The sequence below is a fragment of the Hydra viridissima genome, unplaced genomic scaffold (assembly GCF_058129835.1).
Source record: "Hydra viridissima isolate aposymbiotic clone 2 unplaced genomic scaffold, HvirCarnegie_v1 scaffold_4, whole genome shotgun sequence".
Lineage (NCBI taxonomy): Eukaryota > Metazoa > Cnidaria > Hydrozoa > Anthoathecata > Hydridae > Hydra > Hydra viridissima.
The window spans coordinates 12,644,138-12,667,231 of NW_028324303.1; the positions used below are offsets into that span (position 1 = coordinate 12,644,138).

Consider the following 23,094-nt stretch of genomic DNA (forward strand, 5'->3'; position numbering starts at 1 on the left):
ATATAAGAAAAATTCACAAAGATTGATACACTATTTTTTGAAAAAATTTGGAATTATCAGTCAAGAAACCTTTCAGAATTTTTAAGGGGTGAAAAATAAATGTAAATAATTATAAAGAAATGGTGTTAAGTTAAATTTTTTAAATTCAATAACCAAATAACATTACTCGGGATACTTAAAGTTGACATTTTCCTTAATATATAAGTTATTTTTGTAAATGTCATTGCTTCTCCAAATTAAAGGGTAAGTAAGGCAAATTTATTTTCACAACAATTTATTTGGAGAGGAAAACAATTTGCGGAAGTTTAAAGTTTGTGAACATTCGAAAACTAAATTTGAAATATACTTTAATTGGTAAACCTCTTTTGAACGATGGGTTACACAATAGGTTTTACGAAAGGTTCCACGATAGGTTTCACGATAGGTTTAGGGGATGCAATATTTAAATCCTAAAAATATCTTTGAAAAATTTCAGTACTTTACTCATTCTCGACTAAAATTATTTACTTCACGACAAGTTATAAGTTATAATATCACCGTCAATATATCTTATAACTTGTCATGAAGTAAAACAACGCTGTGATTAGCACATTGCACAGGTTTTAAAATATATTTTTTGTAGAAAAAAGATGAGCGCCTGAAATAATCCACGAAAGAAAATTTTTAGATAGATTTAATTAAATTATTTTTCTCGTTCAATTCTATACAAATAATATAAAAATAAAAAATATAAATAAATACAGTATGGCATATTTTCAGTAAGAGCTTTTATTTGAAATTACTAAAATCCATTTTTAGCTTAATTTGGGGCTGGAATTCGTTTCCTTGAGTTGAGCTTTTTCCTTGTTTTATAGATTGATTTGCCTTTATGCCAGCGGTTAATTTATCCTTCAGCTCAGGAAAATTGCCCATGCAAGTTTTAAAAGGGATAGGATATAAAGGCCCAGTTGCTGTCAATCTCTGAATACAAAATTCATGCAGCGATCTAGAAAAACTATTTGCCTTTCCTAATGACGTTGAATCATACAACAGTGGAACAAGAGCCGGAATATAAATTGACATAATGAGAATTCCTATAAATAACACGAACAACGCGTTAACTTGATATTTATAGATAATGAGAAATTACCTCATATATATATATATATATATATATATATATATATATATATATATATATATATATATATATATATATATATATATATATATATATATATATATATATATATATATATATATATATATATATATATATATATATATATAACGTAACTTAGTATTAAAACAAACATTATAGACATACGCTTCTCTTCTTCAACTATAGAAAGAACATATTCGATCAGATTGATGCTTTCCTTGCAGCACAACAGTTCGGAATCAGACCCAGGCTTTTTTAAATGACTATTTTCGAGGATACTCACAACGTGTGGAATACATTCATGGATGAATGGAATCGACAAATTGCTTATCGGAGATTTAATAATGCTTCCAACAACTTTTAAAGCCACCAAACGAAGCTAAAAAATATTTAGATTACAAAACAGATAAAACTGCAGGATTATTAAACGAAGTGTGAAAAAAGAAAAAACCCATATTGTACTTACAAGATGTTAGGAATTTAAAAAAGACTCACTTTAGGAGGAGCTTTTTGAATGCAACACGAGAAGAGATTTGTGCAACTAGAAAGCAGCATAGAGTTACTCATACTATTGTCTGGTGAAAATAATACAAAAACAGATACAATAACCATAATGTTTTCCCACACTGTAATCGTAATAGGCTGAGTTGCATCCTCGCATGGCACGTACGCATTTGCAATTTTGAGGACTGAAAGTAGACAACTAAAAACACGAATAAAAGTCGAACGTTTAAATTTTTTAAATCAAAAATAATATTCGCAACAATTATTTAAAAAATATATAACTATTATCTCAGATAAGAAATTTTGCAGTTATGTTAAATTAAAAGTTAACAGTTAAATAAAAAACTAAAAAACTAAACCGTTTTACCTTTGTAATAAACTACCCCAAGCTTCTTTAACATCTTCATGGAGAGCGTGATCACAAGTAATTATCTTTTTAAAGCTTTGGGTAATATTCGTAAATGCAGATTTTAACAGTTCCTCTTGTGCAAAGTTTTCTTTCACATTTAAAACGATATATTTGAGCACAGATGTTGATAAGAATAAAATAGTAGGCAAGCATGCAATACTAGATGTGGGGGTGCACAATTTCGGTATACTGGCAAGAATAGAGGAGACAAAGGCAAGAACTTCCATTATCGAAGCAGAGAAATCTGAAGGTTTCATTTTAAAAATACATCAAAAACATGGTTTTTCTGAGATCAATCAAGTAACAGTTTGAACCAAAATAATGCCATTTTCAGTAATACAAAAATAAATAACCTTGTTTTCTAGGAGTTCTAACAGTCTTCTGAACTTCTTCTGGCATAACTGAATATGCATACCTTTTCACTACATAGCTACATATTTCTAATATGCTAAAAATAACGCTCTTTTTAACTACAATTTCACTTTCTGTTGGTTCAATTGACTCTCCTAAAGCTGCAGAACACTTTGAAATGATTTGCAGTACTATTAGTTGGAAACAAGGTTCCTCCCGTGACAACAGTAACCGATGTAAAACTGTAAGTAACTCTATAGATAGTATCTATAAAATAAAGAGTCTCATTATGCACAGGTAAACTTACGTCAGTCTAAAATATTTATAGATTCGATTTTTCGCTAAAAGCATGAAATAGTTAAAGGGGAAAGTAAATCAAAAAAGAACAACAGTAAAAAAACTAACCTTATTGCTACCAATAATATGGCGACCAAAATGTGAATTTAATAATGCATTAACTGAGTTTGCACATGCTTCAATTGTGCCAACTGGATAAGAAGACAAAGGGGAGCACATAGCTTCCACGCAAATACCAGAAATCAGATAAAAGCGGTCAGTATTAATTTCATCTGGTGTCTTTTTAAAATCATCGATTGGATTAAAATTTTTTACTTCATCATCTAGATGAATTAAAATCTTTTAACTTTGAAGACTACAGATCTTTATAAAAGTGCTTTTAACTCAGTAAATTAACCTTTTGATAAACTTTTGCTCTTTTTTAACCAGAATGATAAATATTTAATAATTTGTAAATACTTAAAAGTCAAAGAAATACCTGCACCAACTAAAACTTCTTCAGAGTTCTGAAAAGCAACTGAAGCTAACCATAGGGCAGTGGCATGAACTATTGGGGGCCAACACTGTTTATAATGCAGCCGCACAGAATCTACTGTTTCTGCACTAAACGTTTTTTTGAAATAAGACTTGAAAGAAGTTTATGACCTTTAAAAAATCTTATAAAAATAAAATGTCAGAATAAAATACCTGTAAAACACACCACCCTGTTGAGGTAGTTGAGACTCATATTGTGAAGGCAATGTTAATATAACATAATCTCTTAATGCTCCAAGCCAATGTTTTACCAACAACCTTAGATCACTCTTTATTAAGTCTAATAGACAACCTGAATTAGAATTTTCATCCATAGAGTTAGAATCTTTTTCATCTTCCATTGCCATGATATAAATCTATTCATGAAACAATGTAAAAATGTTAAAAGAAAGATTTGTTTTCTGATGAAATTTATCAAGATTTTTGATTATCTTTAAGGCAAAAATTTTTACTTGAGCCCATGCTTTAAGAACAGCTAGATTTTCAAGAGTATATGCACTTTCACTGTACAGCTCTCTGCTTGCATCATCGATCTTCCCTATCTTCACTAAAGAGTTGACAAGAAGTTGTTGAATCCTTCGTACATCAGTGACATTTTTTGAAATACCGCAGCCAATCCAAGAAGAGCAAACCTACATCATCCAGAAACAACAACAGCAACAACAAATAAATTTCAGGATAAAATAAAGATCTTCACAGGTTCACATGAAAACTGATTTACTTGTATAAGATTACAAATATACAAAACTATTCACAAATTTGACTGACCTCACATGCCATAGCAGTAACATTTGGAGGAACATTTGGAGCAAACGCAGGTCTTAAAGCAGTATTTACCTGTTATTGAAAGGAAAAAATATTGAATCTAAAACTCATAAACCAAATTGTTTTGCTAGAATAGATCAGATTTTAAAAAATTACTTGATTTTAGGAATAATAAAACACTTTTGGCAACAAAACTTATAGGAAAACTACAGTTGAAAGAAACAAAATGGCACATAATAAATGTAATAGTTTTTTAAAACCAAAAGTGGTTTTGGCAACTTATTAAAGAACTTGTTTGGATTATTTAAACAGAATAACTATTATCACTTTGCTTTTTTTTTTCTTTCATTTTTCCTCTCTACGTATATACATCTATTTATTTTTATGAAAACGAACCTGGGCTTGAAACTGTTCTAAAATCAGTTGGTCATTATTGGTATCAGGATCAGGAACTTTTGCAAACAAAATAACAACATCCTAATGGTAAAAAAGAAAGTTATCACCATTTAACTAATAATTCCTAGATAAATTTTACTATTAAAGTCCTTTCAATTATCCAATGCATAATAACCTGCAATATTCTCATTCCTTCTAACTTAAGGAGATCATTGGATGATGTTCCAGCAATGAATGCCAATCGAACAAGCTCAGATAATTGCATCACTAAATACTCATCTAAAAGAAAAATTAGTTTTTAGTATTAAGTAAAAATTTCTGAACTTTTCATTTTTTTATATAAAAACAAAAATAACTCCTGTCAGACAAAAAAATAAAATTTCTGACTTTCTGGATTTTTATCTTTCCACTTTCTCGCTTCTTTCAAATCCATATGTTCAGTATAATTTTTGCAAGCATCGATAATCATGTGGAGACATTCCATTGCAAATACACGTGTAGGCCATTTTGGGGTAATGGTAGGATTATCATCAGTTTTTTTAGAGAGAACAATCTTACCATCTTCCTCTTCATCTTCATCAGCTACAATGCAAAGGAAAACATTTTAACTAATATATAACAAAGCATTTTTGCATATACAAGTAATAACATAAAAGTTTAATATTTAAAATTTACAAAAATTTAACTAATAAAAGTATTGATAAAAGTACCAGCAACATCAGGTTTCTCAGATGGTTGTTCATCACTAACATGAGAAGCGAGCAAGACTTGTTTGCAAAGGCTAAGCCAACCTCTAAGCTCTTTGTCTATAAGGGCTAGAAGTAAGCTTGAAATAATTTCACGAATATGTTTTAGAATCTGAACATCAGTCTCTGCATCAAGCAAGCTGAACAAAACACCTGAAAGTTAATAAACTATTAATATAGCATAATACAGATTAGTAAACTAATAAAGCATAGTAGTTTTGAAAAACATAACAGAGTTTTGAAAACATAAAGTGAGAAATATGTTAAAATGACTGCAACAGTGCAATGATTGAAACATGAATCACCTTCTAGTCCACGATTTGCAATAAACATTTTTTTAACGATATCACTATTGTTAGCAATAACACTTTTACTCCACTGGCTTATCTCCTTAGCTTCCCTATGGGCTAACTGACGCAGACATTCAATGCTGGCTTTTCGCAGTAAAAGATGCGGACTCAGTAAAATGTTACACAGAAATGGAACTAAAGTGCTCAAGTTAACAAGATTAGGTGCAAACAGGTGAAGTTGCTGTAAACAAAAAATTCCTTCTGACTGCACAAAAGAATCAGGGTGGTTTTGCATAATTGAACATGCAGACATACAAAACATTCGTGTACGCAACATCTTTTTAGAGTCATCTACAACATTGAAGAGAAAAATAAAAGATAAATAAATAAAAAAAAAAATTCATTTACAAGTCATCATAAAACTACTTTTATTTTTATTTATAAAAAAAAAGATACTACAGACTTGGAGAGGTTGCTACAGAACATACAAGACTACATTAGTGAAAAATATTTAGTTTTAAAATTAGGTTATAGTGAATTACAGAAGATCAATTGTAAAACTAAATTTTTACTTAACATGCCTTTATCAATGAATCTCTAGTGTAAAATAACTAAACCTGATGAAGATAGTTATATCAAAAAGGAACCTCAATTTTTTTACCTTGTAATTCAGGTCCAATAGCTGTGATCAGAGCATTGACACACTTTCCAAGACAATGATGCACTTCTGTTGTAGAAGATGGTGTAGTCAACATAAGGTCAATTACAGTAAAGAATGATTGATCAACATAGGTTCGAAACATTGGGCCTCCAGAATCTGCTATTAAAGTCAGCCCATGTAATGACCAAACCTATAAAAAAAATTTTTTAATGAAGGATTCATTATTTTTATAATTAAGATCTTATTTTTTACCAAAAATCATTAAACTAAGAGCTGTTTTAGAGTTAAAATATTTGTCTTGATAATAGAGAATTGAAATTGTAACAGTAACTTTACCCCATTTTAAACACATGATTCTAAGTAGAACATTCTAAAATATTTTAACCAATAAAATATTTTTTTTGACAAAAAAAAAAAAAAAAAAACACAAAACAAATAGTGTTAAAAAAAGAAATTTTTACTTGAACAAGGGTGGATGAAACATCTTTTGCTAAGGCCACTAATATTGACACACTGTTTCCTAAATAATGACCAGATCCCATACCACCAACATAGCGATGTAAACAACCTAGAGAAAGAGCATGACCAGTTCGAACATAAGCATCAGATGTTTTTTGACATTTATCAAAACTATTTTGAGCCATCAGCGAAACAAAGTCTCTATCATTCATAACTTGTGCCAACCTTCCTAATGCCTCCCCAGCTGCGCAACGTAGAATGCTATCTGTGTTACCTAGAGCTTCTAGAACAAGCGTTTTAGCATGAGAAAGAGCTGTGGTATCATCAAAGGAGGATTTATTGTCTGAGAGATTCTAAACAAACAAAAAAAATTAAACCTTCTTTAGAATAAACGAACTTTCTAAAAATATACAAGAAATTTTAAAAAACTTGGCTCTGTAGGTAAACAGCAAATTTATATTTTACTTTCAAGTTGGATAAAAATCTTAAGTTGGATAACAAAGAAGATACCTTTAACGCTGCTAAGAATGCTGTAAAAATATTGGTATGAATTGCTTGCTGCCGTGCACCTTTATTTTTTATGATACACTCATTGAAATGGTTCATCAACTGTGCGCAATGTTTACTGGGTATATATGGAAACAGCTGACCAAATAAGTTTATTGATGCATCTACTACAGCTACTCCTAGTGGAAGAGGACCAGGAATCTTTTCTCTCTTAACAAAAAGATCAATCAAACATACATTCTACTTTTTTCTTTTAATTTTTATTGTATTTTTATTGTACCACTGTTAAATAATAGTCACAGGAAACTTAATAAACAGTACAGAGAACTCACTTCAGAAAGATTAGCATATATACAAAATGAATCATGTTCAAGGGCACCTGATCCAGCAGCACTATTAAGTTGAAGCTAAAAAAGATTTTTGAAGATAGTAAAAAAATTCTAGTTTAACATCTGATCCTAACAGTTAAACCAAATCCAATCCTAACTATCAAACAATATCTGGCAATAAATATCAAACAATAAAATTAATTTTCGAGAAATAATATATCAAAGCGTTATTACCTGTTCCTCTACATCTTTGTAATCAGTTTCTTGAACCCAAGAACCAAGCAAAATACTGTCATCTTTGTGACACAAAGATTGTAATAAAGAAGTAGTGACAGAGCCTTGATCCACCAATGTAAAATCAGCTGCCAAACATCGTAGTAATGGAGTAAAAAAACCTAGAGAATAATCAAGTTTAGTGTGCCAATTATTCAGTTATATAACAATATAAATAAGAAACAGAAGAGCACAACTAATGTAAATTTAGAGTGATAAAGTAATGCAAGACATTAAACCTTCAAAAAGATTAGGAGGCAGCATGATAAGTAAGCAATAAAGTCGAGATTTGAACATAGCAATGGCAGGTCTCAACTGAGGTCCATGTATTTTCAATAACATTTGAAATCTAAAAATATTTTTATTTTATGTTTTTAATATATGAAAATGTAACACTTAAATGAAATAAAAATTATTTTTACATGAACTATTTACATTAACAAGTATTATTTTAAATGCTACAACAAACATAGAATTTTTAAATAATCAACCCCCCCCCCCCCCAAAAAAAAAAAAAATTAAAGTTAAAAAATTTACTCACTGCAATAAAAAAGATAAAGCAGATTCAACAGGAACCATTATTCTCTTTAATACATCTGGAACCAATAAACTTTTGCAATGGTTAACAAAACTTGACATAGCTACAATATAAAAATAAATTTTTCTTTTAAAACTTATAAAACCCATCTTTTCTTCTATCAAACTCTGTATTTTACATGAGCCTCTTTCTTCTAATTCCTTTTTTCTTAACTAACATATGATCACTAAAATTCTGTGCAAAAATCAAAAGAGTAAAGTTTTCCTTTTCACCAAAAAATATAAATAATATAAGATTTTTCTTTTTTTGTTCTTTTACTTAAAACTTTAGTACTTTTTGAAAACATCAAACTTTCTTGAATTTGAGGATGTTAAGTCCTGAAAGGTAATTTCATGAGCTGAAGATGAATTTCTTTAAAACGCAGTTTTATCATATTGCATGGTTGATCAAAATTATACGCTGGTACATGTAACACATATACATACAACATGTGATTTAACAAGGAAAAAAAACATAGAAATAAGAATTAACTAGCAAATACTTACAACACAGTGCATTCGCTCTATTCTCTAATGTCAGTTGCCAGGTCTTCACATTTCCTTTACCTTTGTCAACATTAGGATCATTCCCATCAGATGAGAACACAGAAGTCCACAGATCAAGCATGTTTGGAAGTGTTTTCTTTGCAAAAGAAGGGCCTTTATATAAAATGAAAAATTACTTATCACAAAATCAGCTTTTATATTTAAAAACAACACATCAAAACTACAACATCTTTTTGCTTCTTTTGAAGCAGGGTTTGGTAAGGAGCCTTGAACTTAAGTGCTTTTTAGCTGTAAAAGCAATTTGATTCAAAACTGCATTTGTTTATGTTCTCCAAATAAACTCCACTTAATTCAATAAACTGTGTTTTAGATTTAAACTAGTTTTTAAGTTTTTACATATAAGATTTAAGAAAACATACCCAGTGTACATAAGCTCCCCAGCATTACCCAACCTGTTTGCAATAACTTTGCACTGGAACCAGCACTTTTGAAAATTTCCTCGGTAAGTGTAAATAAAGCCTAATAAAGAATCATTGATTTTTTACAAAATTGCATTACAAAATAATCATACATATAGTTTTTTTAAGAATGTTGTCAATAGAGCTTCACAGTTAATAGAAGTAAATAGAAATATGGTTCTCAAGATATTCATATTTAAATTTTTGTTCATTTATAACAACTCAGCATTTTTGGATCATTTAATTAAATAGCAATATTGAACAAACCAAGTGAGTTATCAACCTAAAATACGTTAATATAGTTAAATAGAGTAATTTGGACTTGCATTTGAATAAAAACTTTAAAAGTATTAAAATGTACTGTGGTTTGGGGTGACTTCACAGCTTTTTCAGTTTTTATTAAATTTTTAAACAGTGAGAGATTGATATATGTTCCAAATTGGCAATAATCAACTTAAAAAAAAAGTATTAATTTTAGATTTGTTATTTAATAAAAAATTACAAAATAGTAAATAAATAACAAACACAAGCATAACTTTTTTTATAATATAGTATAGTATAAGGTTTTTCACTTTTATTCATTTCAGTTTGTTTTTATTGATCTGTTTACATATATTTATGCTGTTCTACATGCATTTTAAGTATGTTATTTGAATTCCTTTGTGAATGTTTGCCTAGATACAGAATTTCAGGTTGATTACTCATTCAGTTCATTTATTACTGCTATTTAATGTAAGAACCAATGCAGAAAATATGTATTTAAAAAATACGAAAATTGTATAAATTAGAAAAAATCGAAACATCAATATCTTGAATAAAGAAATTGTCATTCAAACTTTCAGGGTTTCCAAATTTTTTAAGCCTTATATGGAAAAAAAAAAATGAATTCAAAAATATTTTTGTGAAACTTTATTGTTTTTCTTGTTGATTTGACATAGAATTACTGCTTAAATATCTGCAATGCTAACATGTTTTTAAAAATATCTGCAATGCTAACATGTTTTTAAAAATATCTGCAATGCTAACATGTTTTTAAAAAAATCTGCAATGCTAACATATTTTTAAAAAAATCTGCAATGCTAACATGTTTTTAAAAAAATCTGCAATGCTAACATGTTTTTAAAATTATAACTGTGCTGCACCAAATTGAATTGTTGTAATTGAAATAGTGATACAGAAAAAAACCAGACAAAAAAATGACAAATAAAAAGTAATTTCCTTCTGATTTTGTGGAATTTTAAAAAAATTTATCTAATTAATTTAGAAATCAGAATATGAAACAATCAAATATATGAACAACAATCAAATATACAAAACTTTAATACAACAGAAACACTAATTTTGTTTAAGAAACACAAAATGCAAATCTAGAAATGCAAAAAAATATACATGACAATACAATAGTATAAAGAAACACATGAAATGTAGAAATGCAAAAAAATGAACCTGAGCTTTTTTGAAAGGCAAACCAAGAGGACACATATACAATCCTCCAATGACACCAGCCAATGTATAACCATATCCTGCAACAACTTCTGCAGAAAAGCGCAACATTTTCATCTTTTTTACACAAAGATCAATTATATGAGTAATATTAGATGGAAGAGCAATACCACAAGATCTAATGCACCATGCAGCTGATAGCCATACAGCAGGTGCTGGGTGAATAAGTGTTGAAAAAACAGCTTCAATAATTTCGTCCATTATAGATTTAATTGATGATGTAAGTGCAAGAATAAGACTGCTTACTTCAGATAAAGCACAGACAAGCACATACTGCGTACTTCGTACATCCATATTAGAAATTAATTCAGCAGTATTTTCAGAGGTAATCAATCCATGAATGCTGTCCATTTGCTTTGTGATAACTTTGCAAAGTTCTTTAATTGCTTGTATTTGGGAACATTCTGGGAGCATACCACAAAGTATAGAATTCAGAATAAAGGAGACGCACTTTTGTGAGTAAACAGCATCAATATGAGTTGAAGTTGACTTCTGACTTGCTACTAATTCCAAAACATGATCAATTATACCTGCCAAATGCTTTGCAACCCATTTCGAACCCATTTCCCGGAAGAAAACAACATAAGCCTAAACAAGTATTACACAAACACACTTACCTCAACATAAAAATATACTAGCATACTAATCGGAAGTTTGATTATTTAGCCAAGGTTTAAACAATAAAACTTACTACCATATAAGTTTTATATTTTGACAAAAAATTGTAAAATTTTTTTTTAAGAAAACTAATACTTTCTTAAACTTTATTGAAGATAAATTGCGTCATGAATTTTAGAGGTTACACAGTTAAGATAATTCTTTTTTTTAAATATGTGAGAAAACCTGACACAAAATATTGAAGATTTTTTTAATTTTCTGTTGCATTTACTTATATCAATGAAATATATTGTAAACAAAATATACTTCAAAATTTTATTACTTACCGTAGATTTCCCTAATTCCGAACGAAATCATACCTAAAGTTGAATAAGTCCGCTTGCTTTTTGAATTTCATATTAAGTTTTTTAAATAAATAAACTGGAACCTAAACTGAATCGAACCATATTAAGCAACAAGTATATTTATTACAAAAATATTGTTAATTTTTAAATTTAAAAAGAAAAGTTTTCATTTGGAATTAGGAACGTGTTCCTAATCCAAATGTACATATCAAATCCCAAAAAATAGCATTCAATTTAAAAAAGTAAATAATTTATATTAGGGTAGACCTCTAGATTAGAATTAGGTAAAAGGATTTTTAAAACTTAAAATTACTTTTATTTTAATGTAAGGGTATAACATTGTGTTGGCGCAGAGTGTGCATTATCTATTTATAAGATCCTGTCTTCCATTATTTTTTTGTAATCAGTTAAAAAAAACAAACCTTCACAGTCACTGCCTGTTTCTGTCAGTTAACCAGAAGAAATCTCAGTTATTACAGTCAAATCCCATTAACTCGGACTCTGAAGGGGTATATATTTTTTGTCCGACTTAGCAAATGTCCGAATTAAGCAAAGCTCTCGTTAAGTTGGACTTTTTGAAAATGTTCGACTTATTGAGATTTCAAGACTTATCAAATGTTCCTCGATATATAAATATTATGTGCATATATGTTGAACAATATAGTCTTATGTGAAATATATATATTTATATATGTAATATCTACTATAAACGAAAAAAGTCCAAAGTTGATGTTCATTCCAGTGACTCACACAATTCTTCTTCAAACAGCTTTGAAGCATTCAAAGCTATTTGAAACGACGCAAAAGTAATTAATTTTCAAACGTTCTAAGTTTTGAATTTTAATTGATATTTTAAAACTTTTAATGTAATAGTTGTTAACAAATAGAATTTAATCGAAGTATAACTAAATCGAAAGCTCTACGTGAAAATGTTTAGCTACGTTTAATTATATTTGACGCAAAAGTATTTTATTTTCGAGCGTTTAGAGTTTGGAATTTTGATTGAAACATTGGAAGTTTTGTTATTATACGCACTTATATATTCAAAATAAACATCCTAGTTAAGCGAAGTTTTTTGCCGAAGGAACCCCAAAAAACAGTACGAGTTAGCGAATGGTCCGACTTAACCAGGGTACGACATAAGCGGATGATTTTACAGTAACTTGACAGAGAATGTGCAAGGGGAATTGAAATTCCGTCTGACTTAATAAAAGTCCGACTTATCCAGGGTCCGAGGTAACAGGATTCAACTGTAGTATCAGGATGGTTGCAGCCTTAGCGAATGCTTCCCCATTAATCAAACAGGAAGCTTTTTTTGTTAACAAACATTAAGATAAACAAGACGTTTAGAAGTTCAATAAAAAGGTTAAAAGCGTTTATAAGTTAATGTCGTTAAAATACTATTGTTAAATATTGTTAATTACTTGCGCAAAAAAACGCTAATTTTTGCAAAAAAAAGTGCATTCCAAAATCTGTTCGCAATTTGGGAAACATTTTAATTATGCAGAAAAGTACTGTTTTTAGGATATCTTACAAAGTATTGCTAACTTTTGACTTTTTTTTTCAGATAAATAATCACCATTAAATTCTACATCGAACAGTACGCAATTTAAATTGTCTTTTTTAAGTCGGTTTTATACTTTTGGTTTTTCAGGGTTTTAAAAAGTGTTTTGCTTGCAATAAAAAAATTTAATGTTATCATTATACATTTTGAAAATATTTTTTCATATTCTTATTACCCTAGTGTTCCAATTTATCAATCAGTTTTCCTTTTAAAAATCCCCAAAAAATAAAAGATGTAACAATAAGTGAACTAAAGCAGTTCGGAATTAGGGACTGTTCAGAATTAGGGAAATCTACAGTATAGCTAAACTTTTTAATTCTTTGAAGAAACTTTTAACCAATTTGTTATATTAAACTCCTGGAATATTTACCTGAGTAACTCCAATGCGTATCTCACGATTCATTCCTGATTCAATACCATTCTTAAGAAAACCACCTCCTCCTAGATTTTAAAATAAAACATTTCTTTAAAAGAAAAAAAAAAAAAATTTAAAAACTTTAAAAAAAATTTATGGATTTAAATAAAGTTAAAAAGATAAAGTTTTAATTTATCTATTATTTATAATAATTTTAATTGAATATTTTTAATAAATTATAATAACAAATTTTTTTAAAGAATAAAATGTTTAAATTTTTTTTTTACTTTTTTAATGCTCTGCATTTAAATTTACTTATGCATTTACTTTTAATCATTAAAAACCTAAAAAGGGTTTAGCTACAATTTTGTGCATTAGTGTGTTTTTAAACTGATAGTTAACAAAATTTTGGAACCAACATACAGATTAGTAGTATAGACTTTTTTTTTAATATGGTTGTGCTTTTTGAATTTTCAAACTTAAAGTGTTTTGATTGAAAATAGTATCAGGGTTTATAATCCCGGGGCTATGTTTTCAATCCTAGGATTTGAGGATTACATTAACCTGACCCTGGGATCTGGGGATTAATCCCAGAATTTATAAATACTGGTTCTTGAAAGATTAACATTAATGTAGTAAAATTTTAAGAAAATTAATAAAATGACACATTCAAATTAGGTCTATAAAAACTACTTGTTAAATATTAAAAAACTCATTGTTTTTAGATGAAATTTTCCATATTTTTTTTTTTTTAAATAAGTTTTAAGTTTTAGTTGTAAAAAGTGCTTTCAGAATCTACACTGGTAGGTCTAATAGTCATCAAAAAACCATATGGTCTTTGCAAAAATCTCCTCATATTCCTCTATTTTTAAACAACTGCATTTCTTCTTGATTTTTTGCTGACTGTGTCTCACATTGAGTTGACTCTCTCATCAAATCTGCATTTTTTTTTACAGCACTATTGAGCCTGTCTGAAATACTTAAAGGTTTTTAAGAGGAAAAGATATAGATTCAGATGAAGACTTAGGAGAATCAGATAAAATTTTAACAACAGAAAGTTCAAACTTGGACTCATAAGCTGTAAATGATGTAGCTGGATAAGTTCTCCTTTGTTGCATTTGAAAAATGATTGATATAGTTATTACCATCTTTAAGTTTTTTTAAAATTTTATAATTTATGGCAACATTAGCAGTGAACAAATTTGCATCCCAATGACAAAGGGCCTCAACAGTTGTTTTTATTGAGATGAGAGCTTTAATAATGGCTGATATCATTTTAATTACATTATTAAGATAAGAAGATTCATTTTCAGTCAGACTTATACTTGTACACAACTTTTTAATAAGCAACTATCTATTTGCTTCTTAAATCATAACATACTTTTGCAAGATATCATTTTTTATTGGTAGTGGATTATTACAATTAATTTTAATATCTACTTAATAACTAGATCATACCTTACCTTAGTAACATCACATTGTTTACATTGATGTCTATGACTAACTTTAAGAGCCTCAAGCGATACTTTGGAAAGCAGGAAGCTACTTTTTACCTTACTCTGGTAATATTTTTGTTGGTGGTTCCTCAAGTTTGCTTGCCAAAGTAGTAGCTGTTATCAGGTTTATTTTGAGGACCGAAACCATGTATGGAGATTTTTTACTGGGCTACTTTTAATTTATTTTACTATCAGTATACTTACACATCATAGCTTGTTTTTTCTTCTTGTAAAAAATGTTTCCAAACAGTAGAATTACTTTTATTTTCATAGTTCATGTAAGGAGCCATTTTCACAAATCTTGCCATTTAAAAACAAAAAACTACTTGGAATTTAGTTATGATCAGACATTATCAACTATTCACTAAATACCTTCTCTTTTTTTTTGTTTCAATATGTAGACCAGTTTTAAAGGCAATTAAAAATGTTTTTTTTTTTTTTTTTTTTATTTATAGAAGCATATTGACTATTTTACATGCTTATAGAAAATATTTTTTAAAAATAGAATGAAACTGAAGCAAACTTAAAGTTTTTGCATTACACAGATGGCACAGAATACTTAAATTTTTGCATTACACAGATGGCACAAAATACTTAAGATACCTTCAACATCCATAAACTTAAAGTATAAACTTTTTAAAAAAATTAAAACCTTTTAAAAATGCTGATGACATAATATTAAACATATCTTCAATGGAGGTTTTCTTCACTTTGGTCACTCCACTTGGAGGTTGGTAAGTCTGAGAACCAGCCATTAAAATGCCAAACAACTGTGCGATTTGAACTCTTACATCATAGTTAGAGCCTTCCAAACCTTTTAGACAGGCAGACACCATTGAATCTAATTCTGATGTAAACATAAAGTCAGCAAGTTTTGACAACTTCAAAGCGCACTGAGAAAGTAATGTATGAAAACATTTAATGCTTTAAAAATGAGACAAAAATGCATGACATTCTAAGTATTTATTATTTTAATCATAAACAAATAGATTTGAACTGATAACAGTAACTTAAAGACTTGATGGTTTAAACCTTACAAATTGATCAGTAAAAAAAAACAATCCCTCAAGCCACCATTATTAAATGAAGCAGCAATAATTAATACCTTTGCAGCAGCCCAACGGACAGGCATGCCTTTATCTACGAGTGTGGTTTTGCAAACTTTATAAATATCTTTATAGGCATCTTTTGAAGCACTCCCCATTCCATGTAACATATTTTCAAAACATAATAAGATCTCACATTTTGCATGTGTCTATCAATAAACAAAAACATTTAAAATAATCGGACCCAGTTTTTTAAAAGACAAAAGTTTAAAAAACTAGAAGGAGGCCTGTAAAAATGTACAACTAGAGAGCAACTTAAAGTTAATAGAACTAAAAAAGTACATTTATTGTGTTTTAGACATTTTTAAATCAATTATACAGTAAAATTTTTTATAAAATTCATACCTCTGCTTTATATACCAGTTTAATTAAGACTTGTAAAGCTGCATCAAAAAGTGCACCTACCTAAATAAAAGCTTATAAAATTTAATTAAGGTAGTATGATTTGTACCCAAAGATCCATAAATAAATTTATATCAAAATAAGTAGTGACTAAGTAACCATAACAGTTATAAAAAAAACTGAAAAAAATTTTTAAAGACCATTCAAATCAATAAAAAAAAAAAGTACTTATCATCAGACAAGTCTTAATCACCAAACCTATCAGTGCATAATATGGATTTGCATATCAATCACCACACAGTTATTATTTACTTGTTGTTTTTTTTTTTAAAGTTAGTACATAAATGTTAAAAAAGATTTTAAGTTTTGTTAAAAAAATATTCACAGCAGAGATAATATTGTAGGAAGTATCTCTGCTTCCAATCCACTTTGTTTTAAAGATATTTATAGGAAATAAGTAATTAGGATTATTATTGGTTTGAATGAATCCAAGATGGATATATTAACTTTTTTTTATATTACATAGTAAATGAATTATGAGATAAGATTATAAAATTTTATGCCCTTTAGTATGAATAAATAATATTAGTCTTTAAATGAATTTAATGATCACCATCCTTCCCAGTTTTCCATAGATGCTTCCCATGCAGCATATTGCAGCTCTAAAAAATAAAGTAAGATTAAAACAAAAACAAAAAACTTATAACATGCATTAACAAAAGTAACTAAGGAGGTTTGTAAAGTAGTCAAAACTTTTTCTAACAAAAAAAACATTTCCGAACTGCCAGGTTCCAAATATAAGAAGGCTTGATGTCATCAGAAATGGTTTTAACAATTTACAAGTAACTCAGGAAACTATTTACAAAGCTGTTTACACTGTCGATTTAAGCAGTTTCAAACCTTGATATCAATACATAACATTAATTCTAATTAAATATTTTTATAAAAATAACTTACAACTTGACTGGCAGCTGGTTAGGAGAGTCATCCCGACTTTTAATTAGATCTAAACATTTGTTCACACTATCAAATAATCCCAGCGTTGTTCCAATATGATACACAGTCGCAAAACATTTTGCTAACTGCTTTCTTGTGGCTGGACTACAGTTAATTTCAAGAATTTTATGAAGAGTAGCTATGATCTTTGACTGTATGCTTTTTAACTCATTCTGCTAAAAAAATATCATCAATATTTAACAAAATGATTTTTAAAAAATGTATTTATAAAATTGGTATAACTATTTCACTTACATAAAATTCTTTTTTTTTTAAATATTTTTCTAAATTGTTATAAACTAATTATATACTGTAATTTTAACAAATTAACACATACTTCTTTCCTGAAGCAAAAAAAAATTAAAAAAATTTAACACTTAGTCTTTTTTTTCAAAACTTAGTAAGTAATGTGAGAATTATTGAACTTGAAGTTTATTTTTACAATTTGAAAGTTTTACTTATAAGAATTCAGAAATGATATGTTAACTATCAATAGACTTATTGTGATTTTGATAAACAAACAGTTGATACTGATAATGGTAGAATCTTGATGATGGCAATTATCATGATGATAGCAATTATTATTACAGTGCCTGAAATCAATACAGTGACAGTTGTAATAAGTTGCTTGTAAACTGCACATTTGGATGACAACTAATGTTAATTGTTTTCAAGAAGAAAAAGATTTGAGCAACTTTTAATTTATTTACTTTGGTAAATATGGTTCATTCTCTGACCAATCAGCAAATGGGTTGTGGTACAACCCCAAAATGCATCAAGTTTTATACACAAGTGTTTTAGGAGCAAAATGATGATCCATGCATTTGGTTTGTCATTTATCTCATGATAATATCTCTTGTTATAGCAGGAAAAATGGATGTGTTACCTGTAAATGTTAAATATGAACATTTTTGAAAGAAGAAAAAATTAAATATGGTAGATTCCACGGTTACTGATGTAACATTTACAATTTTTATACTTGAATTTTAATGCATTCTAAAAGGAATTTAAAACAATTTGAACTTTTTAAAAGTCATAACAGCCACTAAAATCTGTCTATATCTCTTATAAAATTGAATTTTTATTTGATTTTCAGTTCTAATGTAACACAAATTTTTGTAATTTTCAAAATGAAAATTTCTAAACTTTGTGTGCTTTTGGTGAAACATCATTTTAGTGATGTAAATAGTACATCCTCTTGCTTTTTTTAACAAATAAACATTTTAAATAAATTGTGATTAAACATATTTAAATTGACAAGCGTAAAATGTGCTTTACTTATTTTTGAAAATGAGAAATATGCTTAACTTTGGCACTTGGATTTGATACATTGACAAAGTTTTAAAAAACCACCAGAAAAGTATTTCAAAAATCTTATTTTAAATTTCCATGGAATCCACCGTACAAATGTAAATAATAAATTCCCTTTGATTATAAAATGAAAGATAATTATGAAAACTTTTATAAATTTCTAAGTAAAACTAATGACTCATTTTAATAGCGGTGCATATTTTGTCTTCTAATAAAAGGCTTAAAATATTTTACTTTTCTAGCAAGGCTAACAATTTTTCTTACACTTTTTCATCTTAAGTTCACATGAAAATAAAAATAAGATCTCATGCAGAACTTTTTATAAAAACAATTATGTAATATGCTACTACCCAGATATTCTCCTTTATCAGTGCAAGGTTAGGATTTACATTATTCCAATTTACAATATTCAAATGACCTTTTTAAATGTGGGGAGATGTAAACTTTGATTTCTAGTTTTAACAATTTTTTGGTGGTCCCCACATTCACAGTTCCACTCATTTTAGTTTTTAAAATAGTGTCTAAAAATACATTTTTGAAGCTTTTTGCACATTAAAAAAAAGTTTTCAGAAAAAGTATAAAATGTAACCACACTAGTATTCTGTTTCTAAAGAATACTAGTGTGATTATATTTTATATTTTTCATTTCCATGGTTTGTTAAATCATTAATTTATAAGTTATTAAAAATGTCATAAAATTTGTTACTTTTAAGATTTTTAAAAAATTGATCATTGCCCAATTAAAAAGGAGCAGAAAGCAATATATTTTATTGCTTCCCCCCCAAAAAAAAAATTATTTATTTTCACCCTTTAAATATTGTTTTTACAACATTTCAAAGTGAGCTAAGTGGTCTATTATGTATTTAGCAATTTTGTTCAATTTTGAAAAATAAATTAAATACAAACTTTATTTCTTGAACTCATTTTACAATAAGACTTTAATTATACCTCTGTATAGCCTTTACTCAAGAGATGTAGATTAAGCCTTTCAAGCCAATCATACAAATACACTTGTTTTTCATTATCTTCCTTTTGAATAATTGAGTTTTCTTCTGCTAACCATGTTTCTAGATTTTCCATGTTTTTAAATGTTCAATTAAACTTATGCTTTTATTAGATTGGCTCCAGATGGAAATATCTGAAATAAAATATTTGAGCAGTATATTGTATGATAATTAAAATTTATTTAGATAGATATCTAATATATAAATACAGTGTAGATATAAGATAGCGTCTATAACTTTATTTTTATGCCTGTTATTAATTTGAAAGAACTGGTTGGATGGATTTATTCGCAATAAACAGGTTCACGAACCTAATAAAATACTGGCACATAGCTACATATATCGTATATTACGAAATCAAAAAGCCTCACTCTAATTGCGTCTTACCCTAACTTTTCCGGCTGCTAGTAAAGCAATTTAACAGTTATTAAAACTCGCTGCATCCCAGAGCTATAAAGTTTTTTAGTGAAAAATGTAAACAAATTTATTCAAACTACACATATTTGGTTCTAGGGAAAGTTCACCGACTGCAATTCTCCGACAGGAAGTTTACCGACAATTTGCTGTATTGAAAACTTATAGTCTGTACAAAAAACTAAAGGAGTATTGTGCAGAAATAGCATATTAAAAATATATCTATGAGCACAATAATAAACATACTCTAAAGCATTTATTTAGAAATAGTATACTTGAAATATTATTTTGATGAGCATATAGTTGCCATTCTTCACCGCTTTAAAAAGCCTCAGAAAACTCTGACGGAATATTTTAGTGAATATTTCAGGCGTGCCAAAAGTTGAAAACTTCTGCATTTTAAATAACTATTCCATGTACATAACACATTAGGCTCTGTGAATAAAAATGAGCAATTATTTTGCTGTGTGTTTTTGGAGCAATTACTTTACGTAAAGTGGAGTAATTGTTCCGAAAACATATAGCAATAGTTCCTTTTTATTCACACCGCCAATTGTGTCACATTTAAATATGAGAATTATCAACCAAACGCAGTGATTTAATAAAAAAAAATTTCAATTTTAATTTGTCTCTCTGAACAATATTTTAAACAGTTAAGTACTTTTCTAAAAATATTATAAAAAATATGCACGACTATTGTAATGTTAAGTAATTTAAATTTTTGCGAATTCAACTTATAGAGTTAATACTTATATTGCCTATCAATTAACTTTTCTGACTGTCTGCTTGAAAGTTTATGTTACAAACTCAATACTGGAAGCGGTCAATTAATACTTTACATGTTGAATTAGACCTACGTTATTTTATGTTGACCCTGCAGCAACTCGTAATATATGTTTTAATTCCGGATGGTCGCACAAAACATTGAAGTTCTTGATGTTGGTGCAGTACAACTCATAAATTATGGCCTCTTAATGTAACTTGTTTTTATTTAACCACCATAAACCTGATCAGGTGTCTAAATCTTTAAGTGAAGCATATGGAAAAACTACAACTGTAGAAATAACTTCATCTGCTGTCAAGAAGTTTGGCATTTGGTCTTTCAATAAAGATATGTTCCTGGCAATATATAAATATTCTAGTACGTGATGTAATATTATTGTAGTAGTTCATTACTGTGAGGAGGGAAGACGAAAAAAATTATAAACATAATCTTTAAGTTTTACTCGATTCAAACATATGACGTATTCGGTTGAAGAAAAGTGCGAGACTGCCGAAACACCAGGTGGGCACATACATTTACAATTGCATGAAAAGTAAATCAGTCACACTTTTAAAGTTTAACACAACACTGAGGGCAACCGAACAACCCAATCATAAATTCCTAAACCTTTTAATATGACCAAAAAAAAACAAACATATTCACCAAAGACTAAACATATTTCCGCGCTAAACATATCTCCACCCTCACATTACTCTCTTTGAAAAGGTTTTGATGACAACAAATGAATTAATTAAAATTTATTATAAAATGACAAAATCATGAATTATCAACCTAAGTAATTAAATAAATAGTTAACAAAAATTCATAAAAACTTAGATTTATAGTAAAGAAAAACGTATTATAATTACCATATTATACTACTTTATGTTAAAACATTTATATATCATTATAGATGCTTATATAATTTTTCATTTTGTTTTCAGCCAAACCACCAATACTCGTTAACAGTTAACTAACTACTCTTACTTTGGAGCCAGTAAAATAACCATCGGGTTTAAGTACAGAAACTGAACAACTTTTGCCTCAGTAAAAGAATCTGTTTCTATCGCAGTTTTGGAATCCACTATTCCTGATGGTAATCTACTCCAACAATTTGTTAGCTACACTTTTGTTCCACTTGTCGCATCAGTTGTTTTCATACCCAAAAGAACCAGATAGGTCTCAGAGAAAAAGCCGTTCAGTCTTCTGTTATTCTCACAAGCTTATCGTATAAAAAGGTGAGAAATTTTTTTTTCTTCAGTTACGCAAAAATTTCAATTTTTGAGTAAATCAAAAGGAAACAATAAAACCAAAGATTATTAAAAATGTCTAAAATTCTCCAAAAATGATCCTCTACTTTGGACACTTGAAAATAAATTTAATCATATTTAAAACAAAAAATGTTGACTTGATGATCAAATTAAAAAAAAAATAAATAAGTAATCTTAATTTAATTGCACTAGATTTTGTTGCACTGTTTGGTGTAAACTATACCGATATTCTTACAAAATACTATAACCCTTTCTAAGAAGCAAAAAGTTCAAATTGGCCAGTCACCTAATTTTAAATTAAAAAAAAATATTTTAAAAAGTTGTTATTCATAGTCAAAAAGTAGTAAATTTAGAATGTAAAATCAGTTTAAAAATCTATACTTAAGTAGACATGTAAATTTGTACCCTAGATTTTCTGTAAGTTAAAATCTTATTGACAGTATGTTGCCTTTTTAAGACTTGTTAACTTTCTTCAAAACTTACAAAAGTTAAAATTGATTTCAGATATGATAAAAAACAACCTTTGTTAAGAAAATAAAGAGCTTAAAATCAAACTGCTTCAATTTGGGAAATAAACTGTTGCATTATTGGAGCTTAGATGTCTGAAATGAAGTGATTAGGTAATTATTTTCGTTTTCAAAAAACTTGTTAATCTTATTAGTAGACATTTTTTTCTGACTTGATTTAGTAAAAAAGAAAACGCTCGGCAGGTTTTAGGGAATTTTCTTTGTTTCTATTAAACCGCCCCCCTTTATACAAATTCAACAAGTTTTAAATCACCTAATAAATGAAATGACGTAAGAC

General features: G+C 28.3%; 1 protein-coding gene across 4 annotated transcripts; it reads right to left on the bottom strand.

The window, feature by feature from the left end:
- Positions 1-752: 752 nt before the first annotated feature.
- LOC145182448 (HEAT repeat-containing protein 5B-like) lies at positions 753-22,122 on the bottom strand. 4 transcript variants are annotated; one of them, XM_090084928.1, is made up of 33 exons: positions 21,889-22,122; positions 19,787-19,976; positions 17,489-17,700; positions 17,145-17,193; positions 16,535-16,594; positions 16,189-16,338; positions 15,736-15,976; positions 13,603-13,673; positions 10,650-11,294; positions 9,165-9,264; positions 8,746-8,898; positions 8,204-8,303; positions 7,902-8,011; positions 7,624-7,784; positions 7,393-7,467; positions 7,064-7,270; positions 6,556-6,906; positions 6,095-6,284; positions 5,449-5,784; positions 5,108-5,296; positions 4,785-4,979; positions 4,573-4,676; positions 4,398-4,478; positions 4,005-4,073; positions 3,689-3,868; positions 3,390-3,592; positions 3,181-3,305; positions 2,811-3,025; positions 2,408-2,672; positions 2,013-2,298; positions 1,637-1,844; positions 1,307-1,520; positions 753-1,073 (listed from the first exon to the last, which is right to left on the bottom strand). In XM_090084928.1, the coding sequence occupies exons 2-33, from the start codon at positions 19,916-19,918 to the stop codon at positions 769-771; spliced, it is 5,982 nt and encodes a 1,993-aa protein (XP_089941054.1). In that variant the 5' UTR covers positions 19,919-19,976; positions 21,889-22,122; the 3' UTR covers positions 753-768. The 4 variants fall into 4 exon arrangements, with proteins under 4 accessions (XP_089941054.1, XP_089941050.1, XP_089941051.1 ...); XM_090084924.1 differs by lacking the exon at positions 21,889-22,122 and adding an exon at positions 20,230-20,589 and having other exon boundaries at positions 17,489-17,703; XM_090084925.1 differs by lacking the exon at positions 21,889-22,122 and adding an exon at positions 20,230-20,399.
- Between the last annotated feature and the right edge of the window lie 972 nt (positions 22,123-23,094).